The sequence below is a fragment of the Leptodactylus fuscus genome, chromosome 1, assembly GCF_031893055.1.
Source record: "Leptodactylus fuscus isolate aLepFus1 chromosome 1, aLepFus1.hap2, whole genome shotgun sequence".
Taxonomy (NCBI): domain Eukaryota; kingdom Metazoa; phylum Chordata; class Amphibia; order Anura; family Leptodactylidae; genus Leptodactylus; species Leptodactylus fuscus.
Window position 1 is genome coordinate 339,225,610 of NC_134265.1, and position 18,376 is coordinate 339,243,985.

Here is an 18,376-nt window from a genome sequence, read left to right on the forward strand (position 1 = left end):
ATCCCCATTTACATTTATCCCCTATTTTGTTCCCATCTCTTCTATGTATGACACTGTGACTTACTATACAAATGCAAAATCCCAGCATTGGAAATGCATGATACTCCATACCTATACAGTATACTCCTATGAAGTTAAAGCTTAAAAGGGTATTCCAAGTTCCAAAATGCAGGGAAAGAGTTAAAAACAACAAAACAATCCGTACCTACACATCCTCCCGCTGCTGCTTCCAGCATTGCACTGTGGGATTTTCCTCCAGGACTGTTTGCGACACTGGGGATGACGGGTAAGTTATGGGTTGTTTTGTCATTTTACCTCTTTCTCTGCATTAGGGCAATTTCTTTCTACAACCTGGACATCCCCTTTAAGAACACAAGCTGGAACTTCGGGGTCTGATGAAATCTTGCTGTGCTATTAAATCCTGCCATTGATGTGAATTGTTTGATGTACAGGAAATACTAGATTGTGTGCAATTTACAATAAAGCGGATGAAGGCGTGCACATTGGTAGACATGGCAATCTGCTTTAGCTGCATGGTAAGCTTCAAAGGACATTACCAAAGTGACCGATTTGTGGGTGTGCGGTATCCCAAGCCTCAACCTCAAATCATACAGCCTGGGCTTCAAGTAGTTATGTTGCAGAGGAAGTGTTCTGCACTCTGTCATTGTGGTTACCAGATGAGGGTAGTCAGGCCCGGTCACTGTGTCATGTCTGTGTGAAGGAGCGGACATTGCAGTGAACAAGCTGCTAAGTGAAAGAGCAAAGATACACTGCAGAAAACACAACGATGCTGTCAGTCTAATGTGTGCCTGACGTGTTTGGTATGCAGGCTTCTTTTACTATACATTTCATTTAGGTATGTAGTTGGCAGTATAGCCTAGTAAAAAAATAACGCAACAGCAGTCTGTAAAATGTAAAGTAGCTTGCATTGCCTTTGCATTTGGAAATCTGCACGGACAGTACATGGATGCTATTTATGTGCCATCCATAAGCATATTGATCTCTTGTAGTGAGCCTGGGCTGGCATAAGGCCTGTTCTGAGTTTTGCCCTGGGCTCACGGCCCCCTACACAGACCCATGATAATACAGAGTCTTCTGTATAAGGCCATAGAAAATAATGGGTCAGTGTGGCAAATGTTAAAAACATGGCTAGGTCTTGGAAAAAGCACAGATTAATGTGCATGGAGGCTAACCCACTGAGAATCCTACGGTGGCAGCCTCAGGTGACCCCTATACAGTAGCGTAACTAGGAATGGCAGGGCCCCAAGGCGCACATTTGACATGAGGCCCCCTGACCCCCCCCCCCCCCCCCCCGCACAAACAGCATTTCTGCACACACTATTATGCATCATAGTGGCCCCTTCACACACTATTATGCCCAATAGTGGCCCCTGCACACAGTATTATGCCCATAGTGGTCCCTTCACACACTAGTATACTCCATAGTGGCCCCTGAACACAGTATTATCCCCCATAGTGGCCCCTGCACACAGTATTATCCCCCATAGTGGCCCCTGCACACAGTATTATGCCCCATAGTGGCCCCTGCACACAGTATTATGTCCCATAGTGTCCCCTGCACATAGTATTATCCCCCATAGTGGCCCCTGCACACAGTATTATCCCCCATAGTGGCCCCTGCACACAGTATTATGCCCCATAGTGGCCCCTGCACACAGTATTATCCCCCATAGTGGCCCCTGCACACAGTATTATGCCCCATAATGGTTCCTTCACACAGTATTATCCCCCATAGTGGCCCCTTCACACAGTATTATGCCCCATAGTGGCCCCTGCACACAGTATTATGCCCCATAGTGGCCCCTTCACACAGTATTATGCCCCATAGTGGCCCCTGCACACAGTATTATGCCCATAGTGGCCCCTGCACACAGTATTATGCCCCATAGTGGCCCCTGCACACAGTATTATGCCCCATAGTGGCCCCTGCACATAGTATTATACCCATAGTGGCCCCTGCACATAGTATTATGCCCCATAGTGGCCCCTGCACACAGTATTATGCCCCATAGTGGCCCCTGCACACAGTATTATGCCCCATAGTGGCCCCTGCACATAGTATTATACCCATAGTGGCCCCTGCACACAGTATTATCCCCCATAGTGGCCCCTGCACATAGTATTATGCCCATAGTCGCCCCTGCACATAGTATTATGCCCCATAGTGGCCCCTGCACACAGTATTATGCCCCATAGTGGCCCCTGCACATAGTATTATACCCATAGTGGCCCCTGCACACAGTATTATCCCCCATAGTGGCCCCTGCACATAGTATTATGCCCATAGTCGCCCCTGCACACAGTATTATGTCCCATAGTGGCCCCTGCACACAGTATTATCCCCCATAGTGGCCCCTGCACACAGTATTATGCCCCATAGTGGCCCCTGCACATAGTATTATACCCATAGTGGCCCCTGCACACAGTATTATCCCCCATAGTGGCCCCTGCACATAGTATTATGCCCATAGTCGCCCCTGCACACAGTATTATGTCCCATCTTTTCAAATCCCAGAGTATAATGAACAGAGACCCAAAGAAGTATACAAACATGAAAAACACTGTTACTTACCTCTCCCTGGCTCTAACACACTCCCCGCAAATCTCTTTAATGTTGGGCCAGACGTCACCTTGTCCAGGCCAGCATCACGACACATGATGATGCTTGCCTGGGCCACATGACATCACCAAACAGGCCGGAGCACAGGAGAGGCAATCCATAATGTCACCGAGCCCCCTAATGTCCCGGGCCCTGTGGCAGCCGCTACCCTGTTAGTTACGCCCCTGCCCCTATAATACCAGCAATAAAAAAAAAACCAAAAAAAAACCTAGAGTACCAACAACATATGCTGTCTTTACTGCTTACTGAGGGTGGCGCCATGCTTTGCCTACCCCTTAAAAATCCTTAAGGAGTGTGGGATTTCTTTGTGATGTGGTGAAACTACTACTGCTATGTACATGGCTGCAATACCGCAGGATTATCTTCCAGTGCTGTTCTGACCACACCGTATCTGCGACATTTGAATACCCCCCGACACACAGGACCTGTGGCGTTCCTAAAAACGGACAAGTCAGTAGTAGCGTTAGTGACTTCAGGCAATGTAGGATGACATGAAATGGATAGAAAACCATCATGGGTACTCTTGAAGTACATTGTTAAAGATCGGTGGTTACAAAGCAATTGGTTTTATGGCGTGTTAGGAAAACTGTCCGGGGAAAGGGTACAGAGAGGACTGTCACAACTGGGGTAAACCCTAATGTATAGGGTCACCTAGTGGTGTCTGTATTTAGTTAGGGATTTTTTGGGGCAGACACACTGTCCATGCACTGGTCCTAGCAATAAATCTCTTGTTGTCAGTCTGACTCAAGGAGGATGTGGTTGGAATATTGGTATCTTTGCACCTTTACATTCTCACAGTCCCCATCTTAGGTATTGCCCAGTTAGCCCTGCAACACTGCACGGTGTGTCCTAGATCACAGTATACAAAATAGCCACTGGCGGCTTGCATCAATGGTTTTATATACAATCTCTCTCTGTACTGCTTGTGTATCATTCTCCTAAATATTATACATATCTGGGAGTAACGTCATTCCTCCTGCCTAAACCACGACCTGTCCTTCCGTCACTCCTGTATAGACCTGTAGGATGGCTTCATGCGATGTGATGATCTAGTGTATGTATACAGGTTGCTGCAGCAAAGCTTCTCCACTTCATAACTTCTGATTGGGGCATTTGGTTACAGCAAATGTTACTTATTGTATAATAGAACGTTATATATGATATTTATTTTGGGTATGTTATTCATTTCTAGCAAACTTCAAGATTTCCGCTTGCTGTTGTACATTAGGAACTTTGGTTACATCCATGGGGTAAAAATGTGGGCACACGCCTTACAACGCATAGCTGTGACTATAAGGGGAAATCTCACCAAAGAAATTTCATGCTTTGCATGTGGCTTTTGTGGTGAATTGGACCAGGAGTCATTGCAGATTTCACAATAGACGTGGTGAATTCTGCTGTAATAATCTATGACCAAGTCTCACAAATAAAAGTCTGCAGCGTGTGAATGAGGTTTTGTAAGAAATCACCCCTTTGCCCTGTATGATCTTTCTCTCCTATCTACTTTAAGTAAAGAGGGAATGTTTTCTATTAAATGACAGCAAGGCGAATTCTTGAAAACTGAAAAATTAATAGAAAATATATTTCAGCACACTTCTGTTCTTAAGTGGGCGGTCCAGGACCACCCACCTGACAGTAATGAACCTAACTAATTGCACCGATTTCTCGAGAACAGTGGGGCCAAGGGAAAAAATACCAACCGTGCCGAAATCAGTGAAACGACACCCATGCAATGAAGTGGAGGTGATGAAAGGGTCCCTGTATTTATGTCAGACAGTAATATCCTTTACGATCTGTAATCTTAGATTTTTCTTTTGTGCATTTCTTACCTGGCCCCCATGAGATTTTGGGATATTCATAGCTGAGGCCTTGATACAATCTAATGCAGGGAGTATGCTTTTATCTACTGTATACACCTATATGTTGCTTTATCACTTGTTTTTGTAATTCACTAAGGCAACCTATAAGCTAGTAGTACGTCATAAGAAAGGTTTGTGCTATGTAGGGTCACCTCTAACTCTTATCATTCATAATATTTGGTTACCGTCAAGATACCGATCTCCTTGCTAAATAATTCTTGCATGCTTTACTAGACCTCGAATGCTTGTCAATTCCTTTTCTTAACAAATCTCTCCCCCTACAGGGCGACCGGTGCTGGGCTCTATTATGAACTGGGACTGCATGTTGCTTCGTCATCTAGCGCCATCTAGTGGTATATTTACAGAATGCTCGCTTATGGTTATTAACTATTTTGTCTCTTTCTGTTTTGTGCAGGAGTGTAAGCATGTTAGACATGAGGTATGAAGACGAAGTAATGATGCCGCATAGCAGAGCTCACCAGGAACATCTGCAGTTTGTCAATGATCTGCTCAAGGAGGAGGACGACACGTGGCAGGATGTAGGTAGTTTTAGCCTCTCGCGATGCAATGTCTCTGCTGAGGTTTCCTCGCTGTGTGTGTTGTGTTTATTTGTGTGTATCTATGTATAGAGATGGATGGATTCTTGTTCCTGGACATTTTCCATTTACTAAACAATTTTTTGACCTGAACGTGTTTTGCACAGGTGATACAAATTCCTATATATTCTACTTGTTCCTTCTAACTAACATGTGGTAGGGTGGTAAGACGTACAGGACAAATGAACGGCAGGATCAGACCACATAGGGTTTGTTTGCAGTCTTCTACCATGGAAGTATATTAGTCTGGATCAGAGGGCGTAACTAGGAAAGCCTGGTCCCTATAGCAAGCTTTTGACTCTGTGTCCCCCCCCCCCCCGTTATCTCCAGCAATATGGTATAAGGTCCCTTTTACTGGCCCCTACATATTACAAAACTCCCTTTACTGTCCCTCACTTGGTAAAATTACCCATTTACTGGCTCCCACATGGTATAACGCCCCCTTTACTGACCCCGACATGGTATGTTGCCCTTGTAAAGTATATTGCCTCCTTTATTGCCCCCCAATACAGTATACTGCCCCCTTTATTGCACCCCATAGTAATAGAATAGATACCTTTTATAGGCCCCCATACAGTAATTGATACCCAAAAGTATGAACCAGGGGGAATAGGCCGGCAGTGGAGAAGTGGAATCCTTGTCAGCTTGACTCCATATGGGCAGATTTCTTGGCTTGGCTTCCTTCTAAGGTTGCTCTTTGTTCGGCAGTGAGCGGGTTAGCACCATATAGAATAAATGTGCATACACTGCTGTGTGAACATACCTCTAGGATTGCTTTTACACCGCTCTATTTTACACCTAAATCAGTCAATTTTGAACAATGTTTTAGGATCTTGCCCGATGGAAGACGCGTAGGAGGAGCGCATCGCAAGACTTGATAAAGAAAGAAGAAGAAAGGAAAAAGATGGAGAGGCTGCTGAGTGGAGACAGTGACTCCTCGGAGAGGAGGAGAAGCATCAAAACGTATAAAGAAATAGTGGAGGAGAAGTAAGTCTGCCATGTGCTATTCCTTTGTATATGTAGAATATTGTGCAAAAGATTTAGGCAGGTACGGGGGGGGGGGGAATGGTGCAAAGTAAGAATTCCTTCCAAAATAGAAGGGTTAATAGTTTATTTTTGTCAACTAACCAAATGAAGTGAATGGACAAAAGAGAAATCTAAGGCTCTGTTTAGATCGTCCGCTTAATGTAAGCGGCCACAAAAAAATGGCCGCGTGCAGGTGCAGTCGGCTCAGAGCTGAGTGCGCATGCGTAGAAGATTGAAAGCCAGGCTGGAAGAAGGCGCGTAGAGGACGGTTCCTGAAGAAGATGGAGGCGGCGCTGGAGAGTTCTCTCGCAGCATTGGGGACGCCCCCACTGCTGCGAGAGAACTCATTTGCATAAAGATGGAAAATGGAATATCTACCGAACGGCGGTGCGGAGAAGACATCTAAAGGTAGGAGAAGAATAGCCTTTCTTAAGGCTATTCCTACATGTTAGTTAGAAAAAAAGGGATCCCTTTAATCCCAGACAGACTGAATGATGATGGGGGGCCGCCAGGGTGGTCATGCCATATACTGATTTAGTTATAACTAAACATGTCACGTAAGCATTATTAGGCAGGCCAAGTCTTGGGAACCAGCACTTGTATCAGGCGGCTGTCTAGTGGGGCCTTTACTGTCTCTGAGTTCCTCTTCTTTTATCTTTCTCCTTACAGGGAGCGCAGAGAAAAAGAATTGCACGAAGCCTACAAAAACGCTAAGTCAAAAGAGGAAGCGGACAAGATTTTGCAGAAATACATAGAAAGGTTTACAATAAGTGAAGCGGTTCTTGAACGTTTAGTGATGCCAAAAATTCTTGAGAGAAGCCACTCGGTGGAGCCCGGCTTGCTCACCTCTACGGAGGACCCCAACCCACTGAAGTATCTGAGGCAGCAGTCTTTACCATCTCCTAAATTCACATCTACAGTAGAGGCGACCATAGCTCCTACCAGTGAATCAGACTTTAAAGCACCAGCAGGTCGGACATCGCCAACAAAAAGTGTGGTCTCTAAGGCAGTGCCTATGCTGACGCCCAAGCCTTACTCCCAGCCCAGAAGTACACAGCAGGTCTTAAAGACATTCAAGGTAACATTTGAGATTTCACTGACATGAGGTAAAGCAGAAGACTATAAAATCGGGTAGATTTATTCATTGTGTCTTAAATGTTACACAGTCTTAAAGGGATTCTACCATTAAAACATGTTTTTTTCTAATGACCACGTCGGAATAGCCCTAAGAAAGGCTATTCGTCTCCTACCTTTTGATGTGGTCTCCGCCGCGCCGGTCATCCGAAATACCGATTTTTCCCAGTATGCTAATGAGTGTCCGGCAGCAATGAGGGCCGTCCCCAGCGCTCATACGCCGATGGAGGCATCCCCACTTCGGCCGGAACTGGGCAATCCAGCCACACCTTCTTCCTGATCTGCCTCCTCCCCTTCTGTGTCCTCTTCTTTCGTCGTCATGGGTGATGCTTGCGCAGTCGGCTCTGGCAGCGAGACCCTGTTAGAGCCGACTGCGCATGCCAGCCGGCGGCCATATTTGCGAGGCCGCAATTTTGCGCATGCGCAGTATGCTTCGCGAAGTATTTTCCGAACAGAGTGTACTGCGCATGCTCAGTAAGGTCCGTACAGCCCTCAGACGCGCGAGTGAACTCATCCAGGCGTGGGAGGGCTGTACGGACCTTACTGAGCATGCGCAGTACACTCTGTTCGGCAAATACTTTGCGGAGCGTACTGCGCATGCGCGCAATTGCGGCCTCGCAAATATGGCTGCCGGCTGGCATGCGCAGTCGGCTCTAACAGGGTCTCACTGCCAGAGCTAACTGCGCATGAGTCACCCATGACGACGAAAAAGAGGACACAGAAGGGGAGGAGGCAGATCAGGAAGAAGGCGTGGCTGGATTGCCCAGTTCCGGCCGAAGTGGGGACACCTCCATCGGCGTATGAGCGCTGGGACCCGCCCTCATTGCTGCCGGACACTCATTAGCATACTGGGAAAAAACGGTATTTCGGATGACCGGCGCGGCGGAGACCACATCAAAAGGTAAGAGACGAATAGCCTTTCTTAAGGCTATTCCGACGTGGTCATTAGAAAAAAACATGTTTTAATGGTAGAATCCCTTTAAGTATTCAGATTGCTTTTTTTTTTTTTTTTGGGGGGGGGGTCTTTACATCTGTGTAGCAGATCTATTTAACAGATACAAAAAACAGTCATAGATATCAATTTAAGAAGTCAACTTTTTGTCCGTTTTACTGGAAGGACATAAGTATGGTATACTACGATTTTGTGTCCTTCAAAAGAAACAGACAGAAATGGACAGAGATCCCTTTAGAGAGACAGAGGGATCTAACGAAGATCCAATGCATTCAGAAGTTTCCTTACAAGTCTATACTATTAATGGTCATTTAAGAATTTATAGGAGAAACACAGCAAATGGATCCATAAAACGTTAACTAAATAATATTACTAAATAGCACATATTCAATAAAATATCAAGGTTTACAAAAGACAAAGCACATGTCAGTATTTTTACTATACTCCAATATAATTTCCCAAATGGGAATTACTCCCATAATTATATAATAATAGACAATATGCAGAGAAAATAGGAACAATCTTACTGGTGTGACCGTCTAACGATCAAGGAGCAAGCTTAGGGTCAGGGTAAAACACCACCATTGAAGGACATCTTCTAGGAAAGTAGACTTGCCCTGGTTTACCCTGAAACTTTCCCTATTAGCCCCAGATCAATAATTCCCACCCTTACAAGGGCAGCACAATGAACTGTGCCCTAAATGCACCCTAATATTCCTTATACCATACCAACACGTTACAAGGTAGGAAGGGTTGCCAAGAGAGGCATGCCAATCCATCATTTTTATTGGGTAAATCACAGCCATGTCCTCAAGTCATGTCAGACGCACCTGTAACACTCAGGAGGGCCAGGACTGATGTCACGGGTAGTATGTCATATGTGGCCGACTTGTAGAATAACCCTTGATCTCAAATGTGCACAAAGCCTTTTTGATGTCCCCGCCTACCCACCCCCACGTGGTACCTGACAATGACAACAGACAACCAGGTCTCGGGGGTAGTCGTTGCTCTTTTTACTAGCAGGATGAGGTAATACAAATGTACAAATGATGGAGTAATTCTTCACATACAATACAGTGATCTTTGTAGGCAGTGTCCAGTTAAGCAGGTGATGGAGCTTGGAGCAGGAATGCTTTGGATAGTTTAACTAGTAGTTGCTTGGGTAGTTTAACTTGGATATACTTGTAAAGATGGCCTGTATCCGGGGGGTTAGTCCTCAACAAACTGGGTACATGTATGAAGAAGAGGAAATAGGGGTGTTGACAGCGGGAGACCCTCAAGTTCTTTCAGACTAGTTATGGGCTCCATACATATGGACTTGTCCCAAAGACTTACTTGCAGAGAGATACGTGCAGAGTTCCCAGATGTATGGGTAACAGGTCTGTATACTTTAGTACTTGTATAGAGATATGTGTGGAGTTCCCAGATGTATGGATAACAGGGCAGTATACTTTAGTACTTCTACAGAGATACATGTGGAGTTCCCAGATGTGTGGATAACAGGTCGGTATACTTTAGTACTTGCAGACTTGGGACTTCAGAGAAAAACACTCTCTGAGAAAAATCTTTAGCACAGAGGAAGAGACATCTCTGGTTGAAGTGCACTGATGCTTGGCTAACATGTCCAACTCTGCTCCACATGTGCAGATCTCTGCCCACACACCAATCAACAGGGTTTCCAACCCTCTCCAGAGAGGGCTGTAACTTCCCTCCTCCTCCAGGCCAATCAAGGGAGTTTGATTGGTTCTGAAGGTCACCTGATCATACCGGACACTCCTTTACATTAACACACTAGGATGATGCAATCACAGACATAAATTAAAATGAAAAGCATAGGCAGGTGCAGTTCACAAAACATCCACAAGATGGTGATTTAATAGACCCCCATGTGTGCTGGCTCTTGTGAAATAAATATATATTAAATATATAGGAAGGAATGGGGATATACCTCTTTACCTTATATGCAAATGTCCATACCATCTCGGTCTGCAAGGACTATTAAAGGGAATGGGACGAGCAGTACCGGAACATTACACACCTGCTCATAGTAACTGGTGTCATGCATGACGATCAATAATATACATAAACTTAGCCAAAAAGTATATACAGAGTGTAAGGGATCATCCATATACTATACTGCCAAAACAGCAGTGAGCAGCCTGTTATCTCACTTCCCCTCTATAAAATTGTATTGCTGGCAGAGCGGTGAGAGAACTCAGCCTCCACAGAGAGCAGAAAGTCATCTCTCCGACCTGTTATCACAGTACAGGATGGAGACCGAGGGAATGTTGTGTATACAATGGGAAGAATAACTTCATATACAGTAGCAGGCAAACAAAGCAACATTGCTAAAGTCATGTATTTACTTGAAATTCTTGAATTTACATGAACTAGCAGTATGGATCCTTGAGATGGAAATACCTCTAAGTTTTTTGGCTTCTATTTGCTGTGTTTAATCTACGGATAAACTCTAATATCTTCTGATATGGATGTAGACTCTTGCTGGTTTTTATTTTAAGAATTTATACAAATAATACATCATGTACAGAGATTATTGTTCAGAACATGATCTCTGTCTTTCCACAATGAGCACTTTATCTGAATGTTGACCTTCCGCAGTGTCTTGGCACAGCATAAGACAAAGCAAGTGAAATCCTTTCTAGCACATTCTATAAGATTATATGAAGTATATATGTTTCATAAATATGTGATGTTATGGGATGGACATAAAAGTCGGGTATGCTACGTTTTTGTGGAGTCCATTCAAAAAACTGACCAGGAACGGATCTGGATCATGTTCGCTTGTAGAGCATTGTGAGTCAATAGTTATATACACATGTCCGTTTTTTTTTTTAATAATGTCCTATTTTTGCTTGTTGTTATGCCCTGACAAACCCAAACAAGTGTACAGGGTCAGTTTTTAACTTCCATTTTTCTGGTTGATGTATCAATTTCACTGATGTTAAAAATGGATGAATAGGTTGGGTTAAAAAATGATCATTGAAGTTCATCTGCAAAATGGATGTAAAAATAGACTTTTTTTCACTTTTGTGTGCATGAAGCCGTGGGGCCCGTTCACACGGGGACAGAGGGGGTGGATTATGGCACATAATCCACATCATAATCCGCCCCCTCACAATGGTGGTCTATGGGGAGCTGCCCTTTCTTCAGGCGGATTCTGCAGCTTGTTGAGCTGCGGCGTCCGCCTGGTGGCAGCAAGCTCCGGAGTCGGCCCATTCATTTGAGCCGACTCTGGAGGGGGAAGCTGCGACCATGACAGTCATGACAGGTAGGTTTTGACCCGCGGGGAGACACGTCACTCTCTGTGCCAAAATCCGCCCCACCACCCCCGTGTGAACTAGCCCTAACACTCTCCACGCCAGCTTTTCTGGATCCTTTTTGGCACCGCAGCTTACCTGCCTTTTATTTTTGCATTATGTGTGTTGGCCCTTAGTGGTTAGCACTGTGGCCTGGTTCAGAATCCAGCCAAGGACAATATTCTCAAGGGTTTCCTCCGGGTACTTTGGCTTCCTCCCACACTCCAAAGTCATACTGATCTAGAATCTAGATTGTGATCCCTATACGGGACAGTGACTCCAATGTCTGTAAAGCGCTATACAAGTAAGAAAACTTGATAATAAACACACATTTGCTTTTACCTGTTTAGGTAGATGGGAAGATTAGTGTGAATGGAGAAGCCGTTAATGGCACAGACGAACAGAAAGAAAGAAGATCTCCTATAACCTCCACCTTTGTCCCCTCGCTGACCAGATCGCAGAGGTTTGAAGGTGTGGCTAGAGTAGACGCACCAGCAACTGAACTGAAGACAGATGTGTCTTCCATTGAACTCAACCTGACAAGAATGAATGTGCATAGTCCTGACAAGGATGTAAAAGTAAGGCCCGCCATTGTCCTGAGGCATACTATTTGCTACTGCAGTTTTTTCAGATTTAAGACACCTATTTTGTTCCTATTCTCTCTCCAGGTTTTCTCTGAAGGGATAAACCACACAAACCAAGTGGAGGAAATGGTTTCTTCTTTGACAGTCGGAAATGTCCACAAAGAACAGACTAAAGGTTTGCATGTTTGACGTAACCTTCCCAAACTAATAGTCGATTGCAAATGAAATGCTCATGTACAATATGTAGAACTTTCAAGTATAATCCAAGCCAGCAAAGTATAGCTTGCCGACAGTGGCGTAACTAGGAATGGCAGGGCCCCGTGGCAAACTTTTGACATGGCCCCCCCCCCCAACCGACACCAACGCCGAAGACCTCGACCGACCCCCTCCTCTGCACTCTATTATGTCTTTTAGTAAGCCCTGCACACAGTATTATGTCCCTTAGTGGCCCCTGCACATGGTATTATGTCCATTAGTGGCCCCTGCACACAGTATTATCCTCCATAGTGGCCCCTGCACACAGTATTATCCTCCATAGTGGCCCCTGCACACAGTATTATCCCCCATAGTGGCCCCTGCACACAGTATTATCCCCCATAGTGGCCCCTGCACACAGTATTATCCTCCATAGTGGCCCCTGCACACAGTATTATCCCCCATAGTGGCCCCTGCACACATTATTATGTCCCTCAGTGGCCCCTGCACACAGTATTATCCCCCATAGTGGCCCCTGCACACAGTATTATCCCCCATAGTGGCCCATGCACACAGTATTATGTACCATAGTGGCCCCTGTACACAGTATTATCCCCCATAGTGGCCACTGCACACAGTATTATGTCCCATAGTGGCCCCTGCACACAGTATTATCCCCCATAGTGGCCCCTGCACACAGTATTATCCCCCCATAGTGGCCCCTGCACACAGTATTATCCCCCCATAGTGGCCCCTGCACACAGTATTATGTCCCATAGTGGCCCCTGCACACAGTATTATGCCCCATAGTGGCCCCTACGTACAGTATTATGTCCCATAGTGGCCCCTGCACACAGTATTATGCCCCATAGTGGCCCCTACGTACAGTATTATGTCCCATAGTGACCCCTGCACACAGTATTATGTCCCATAGTGGCCCCTGCACACAGTATTATCCCCCCATAGTGGCCCCTGCACACAGTATTATCCGCCATAGTGACCCCTGCACACAGTATTATGTCCCATAGTGGCCCCTGTACACAGTATTATCCCCCCATAGTTGCCCCTGCACACAGTATTATGTCCCATAGTGGACCCTGCACACAGTATTATACCCCTTAGTGGCCCCTGCACACAGTATTATACCCCTTAGTGGCCCCTGCACACAGTATTATAGCCCATAGTGGCCCCTGCACACAGTATTATGTCCCATAGTGGACCCTGCACACAGTATTATAGCCCATAGTGGACCCTGCACACAGTATTATAGCCCATAGTGGACCCTGCACACAGTATTATGTCCCATAGTGGACCCTGCACACAGTATTATCCCCCATAGTGGACCCTGCACACAGTATTATAGCCCATAGTGGACCCTGCACACAGTATTATGTCCCATAGTGGCCCCTGTACACAGTATTATCCCCCCATAGTTGCCCCTGCACACAGTATTATGTCCCATAGTGGACCCTGCACACAGTATTATAGCCCATAGTGGCCCCTGCACACAGTATTATAGCCCATAGTGGCCCCTGCACACAGTATTATGTCCCATAGTGGACCCTGCACACAGTATTATCCCCCATAGTGGACCCTGCACACAGTATTATAGCCCATAGTGGACCCTGCACACAGTATTATGCCCCATAGTGGACCCTGCACACAGTATTATAGCCCATAGTGGACACCCATAAACAATTATTATACTCTGGGGTCTGAAAAGACCCCAGAGTATAATAATCTGAGACCCAGGGGAATAAAAACTTAAAAAATTACTCTTTCTTACCTGTCCCCGGCTCCTATGCTGTCTTCTCCGCTGCTGTCCTTGTTCTATGTCGTCGGACGTCACATGACCCGGGAAGCGGGCCGGGTTCATGTGACGTCAGAGATGTCAGACAAGAAGGAAGGAGGCCTGGCAAGACTGTGGAGAGGTAAGTAACTGTGTTTGTTACGTTCCCTTACCTCTCCCGGTCCGCCGATCATTATTCTCGGACGTCTGCAAAGACCCCTGAGTATAATGATAGCTGCGGTAGCGGCTGTCACCGGGCCCCTAATGTCCCGGGCCCTGTGGCAGCTGCCCCCGCTGCTATGGCGGTAGTTACGCCCCTGCTTGCCAAACTCGTATGCTTGTAATCCAATGGTCAGAAACCCTGCAACTTTTTACAAATCTGTTGCACCTTCTTGAGCTTTTCACTACTCACTCCACGAGCTAGTTGGTGTAGATTTTGGATTGTGGTGCACAGCCAGCCAAAAGGTGTGCCAAGGTTATGGCACAATTCTTGACACCAATTGTCCAACAGGTCTTCCAAGACTGCTGTATGATATCCCAGTCTTAGTAAATCAACCCCTAGATGTTTCTGAACATTTTTCTAAAATAAAAAATCTATATCCTGATGTCTGTTTGTCAGCTCACAATTCTATAATCTTAGAGTATTTCTACATGTATAGGTATGCATTTTTTTTTCATTTTTTTTGTTAAATCTGTGTTGTATTTTTATGATTTTTAGATTCCACAAAGTCTCCTATCCTAAGCAAAGAAGAAGTTACCTTACAGTCACAATCTGTCGTCGCAAGTGAACCGGCTGTAAATGGGAAGGATGTAGAAGAAGAGCAAAAAGAGTCGCTAGTTATTCATTGGGTAATAGTTTTTTGTGTTCGCTGTTAAAGGTGTGACTTTCACTGGACAACCTCTCATTGCTATAAGATTGCCCTCAAAATAATCTCTTCTGTAATAAATTGTGATGTGCTTGGACATTTAGCAGCAAGTATTCACTTTTCCCTGGACTGCTATGATAGTGAAGTTAAAGCAGTACATGCGACTTGTTTATATTTGCAGGCTAAGTTAAGGCCAAGTTCACATCCACTTTTGTCTATTGACAGACACCAATGGATCCTGATGGACCACAATGACTATCTGTCATGGTTTCCATCATTTTCCTGTATACAGGACTTTTTTTGTTCATGGTTTTAAAGAGAACCTTTCATGTTCTCAGGCACATGCAGTTTTATATACTATTAGAATTAGAGAGCCAACAGTGTGCTGAATTCAGCGTATTGTCGGCTTTCCCGTTATATGCACCAGGGGGAGAGATATCGGTGCCGTTACCGGTGTCTACCCACTGTCAGAAGGGCGTTCCTGACAGTCAAGCTGGGCTGTCGGGAACGCCCCTCCTGACAGTACTCGTCCATAGTTCTGTACTGTCAGAGGGCGCGTTCCTTACTGCCCAGCGATGACGCTGAGCTGTGAAGAATGCCCCCCAGTATTAGTCTGTGGATGAGTACAGTCGGGGGGAGGGCGTTCCTCACTGCTTAGCTTACCCCTCTGACAGTACAGGGTTATGGACAGTACTGTCATGGAGGATGCCTCTCACAGCTCAGCTAGACGGTCAGGAACACCCTTCTGACAGTGGACAGAGATCGGTAACAGCACCGATATCTCCAGCACATAATGGGAAAGCCGACAGTGCGCTGAATTCAGTGCACTGTTGGCTTTCTAGCAGTATATAGAACTGCATGTGCCCGAGGACATGGAAGGTCTTCTTTAAATGGATGTGATGAACACACCTAATGGAGCCTCCACTGCAGGTGTGAACAAAGCCCGATATGGATAAATTATAACTACAGGCGATCTAGTCTAGTCTAGTCCGCATTTTGGGACCAAAATGTAATACCGTTTTTCTTAATGCGAGTCCTATTTGTATGAAATCTTTATATAAGGCTTTAGTTCTGCAATCAATTGTAGTTATTTTTATGTTTTTTAGTCTTCGCATTCCTCCGTTAAGGAACAAAATGATACTGCCCTGTGTCCGGACAAGAGAAAGTCTGAAGATGGCAATGATGCACTACAGAAAGAGAAGCATGGTGCGTACATATAGCGCCTCCTCATGATGGCATGACACACCATTCACCCACATGGACTGGAATAGGATCGGGGTTGCAGTGTTGTAGCAGACATTGTCTGTCAGTGTTTTAAGCCATTTCTTATACCTTTTTGTACATAAATGAATTTGCCTACTATGCAATGTAGTATTGTTTATTCCACTAAATAAAAGCACATTTACAATGATGCCCCAGTGTGACTCTCCAATAAGTATCCTGAAGATACTCCTGTAATGTGACCAATGTGCAGGCTCCTCAGATAGACCTCTAGATAATCCTGCCGAGGGGGACTAGCTACTAGAATGCAGAAAGTTGCAAGACTATTACAGAATTGCAAGAAAATCTAGACTTTATATCAGATGCCGATACATTTATTTTACTGCGTTTGCCTCTACTAGACAGAATTTCCTAGTCCATGCCTGCTAATTTTTTTTTATTGATGATGTGGCAAATCCTATACCTGGGAAGAACGCTCGAGGATTAGTACTAAAGATTAAGGAGTTGTCCTGTGAATAAGACTTAGCATCTATCCACAGGACAGAGGCTCAGTGACTGATCACCGGGGTCTCAATGCTGGAATCCCAATCATTTACAAGTATGGGGGTTCTGCATACCCCATTTGTATCGAACTTCGGTCAGAGCTGTGGAGTTGGAGCCAGGACCAGGCTTTAAACTAAAATGAATTATTTTTAATATTATACTATTATTAATATTGTATAATTTGTTGCTTATTTACTCTTCTATTAAGTCAATCTCTAACTTTTTTGGTGCTTTAGTGGAGTTTTAATGCATCTTTATAACCGTGGCTGTCTGCCTTATATGAAGAAGTCGGCGCTTTTGCCTACAGACTCCGCAGCCCAGACTTTGATCATACATTCTGCTATGTTCACCACTATGGGTCTGCCAAACAATGTCGCGCACTGTACTAGGCCATGTGTGGCAGTCCCGTAGAGGTGAAAAGAGTGGCTCCATGAATTTGCAAGTACCACTCCATTCAAATAGGTGACACAGGACCCCTAGTCTCTTGATCACAGGGGGTTCCAGTGGTGATGCCCCCAGCTATCAGATACTGTTGCATTCTTGTTCAGTGGATACGGTGTAAGTCTTGTTGCTGGAACAACCTTTGAAAATTCCAAAAGCAGTTTCTTCCACTAAAGACGTTCTCTGTATACTGCCATATATAGGAATCTAATATAACCTTCTAATAGACTCAATATACTAGACTAGTATTTGAAAACTGAGATCTGTAGTAGATTGCACCACACTACGGTAACTAAGCACCATTGTTTGATAAAAGGGGTTTTCCATCAAAATAAAAAAAATTGATGGAATCCGTCTTGGGGGCATATTAAAAAAAAAAAAAATTAAAAAGTTGTATTCACCTCATCGATCCCTACTGCTGCCATTGCTGCTCTGTACTTCCTGTGCTCTCTTTATAGACAAGAAATGCCTGCTCAGCCAATCGCATTTACTCCCCAAGGATGACCGTACACATTAGATTGGTGGCAGCCAAACATGACCATCCAGCTATCTAATGTGTAAAGGGGCCTCCCGTCTCGTCTCTGGGGTAGAGAAAGATCTGGTAGCTCAATTTCAACATGCCCAATCCTTTTCTTCTTAGGGAAGATAACCTACCACCAGAAGTGTCTGGTAGAGAGTTACTCCCTTCTCCCTATGGAGAACATATGCACACTTGGACAAACTGAGTAATGTTGTGTATGAGGGATCAGGGAGAATAGTTACTGACCGCACAAACATTCAGTCAATAGTTAACTTAGGCTAGCCTAAGGCTTGATCCCAGAATAATTTTCTTTTTTTAAAGAATCAGGCTTCATAGGTAAGTGCATTGGACGTCTCACTAACAGACTACATCTATTCATGTAAATTTGCCTCCTTGCTACAAAGAGATTTCCAAGATTAGAATCTTTCCAATACAGTACCATCGGTTGTGTCATATTGAAGCTTAGTCTTATTCACTGTAATGGAGTTGAGCAGAAATACCAGACATAGCCCATGCAGCACTGTTTTTGGAAGAAAGCAGCCATTTTTTGTGATCCTGGAAAATCAATTGAATAGAGTTTGTCTAGGATTTGATGACTGCAGCTTCTACCTATGGTAGGTGAGGAAGTACAGTAGTAGTGTCAGATTTATTAACTCTACTGTCCTGACTTACCGTATATACTCGAGTATAAG

The 18,376-nt window shown here is 44.8% G+C and overlaps 1 protein-coding gene across 2 annotated transcripts in view; it reads left to right on the plus strand.

Annotated features, from left to right (window-relative positions):
* LIMCH1 (LIM and calponin homology domains 1) overlaps positions 1-18,376 on the plus strand; it is a 205,242-nt gene that overhangs the window by 162,016 nt on the left and 24,850 nt on the right. For both annotated transcript variants that reach the window (XM_075261451.1, XM_075261452.1), the window contains 7 exons: positions 4,916-5,039; positions 5,926-6,083; positions 6,792-7,200; positions 11,876-12,103; positions 12,194-12,284; positions 14,812-14,942; positions 16,066-16,165. In XM_075261451.1, coding sequence (XP_075117552.1) covers positions 4,916-5,039; positions 5,926-6,083; positions 6,792-7,200; positions 11,876-12,103; positions 12,194-12,284; positions 14,812-14,942; positions 16,066-16,165 — 1,241 coding nt within the window. The remainder of the gene's footprint in view (positions 1-4,915; positions 5,040-5,925; positions 6,084-6,791; positions 7,201-11,875; positions 12,104-12,193; positions 12,285-14,811; positions 14,943-16,065; positions 16,166-18,376) is intronic.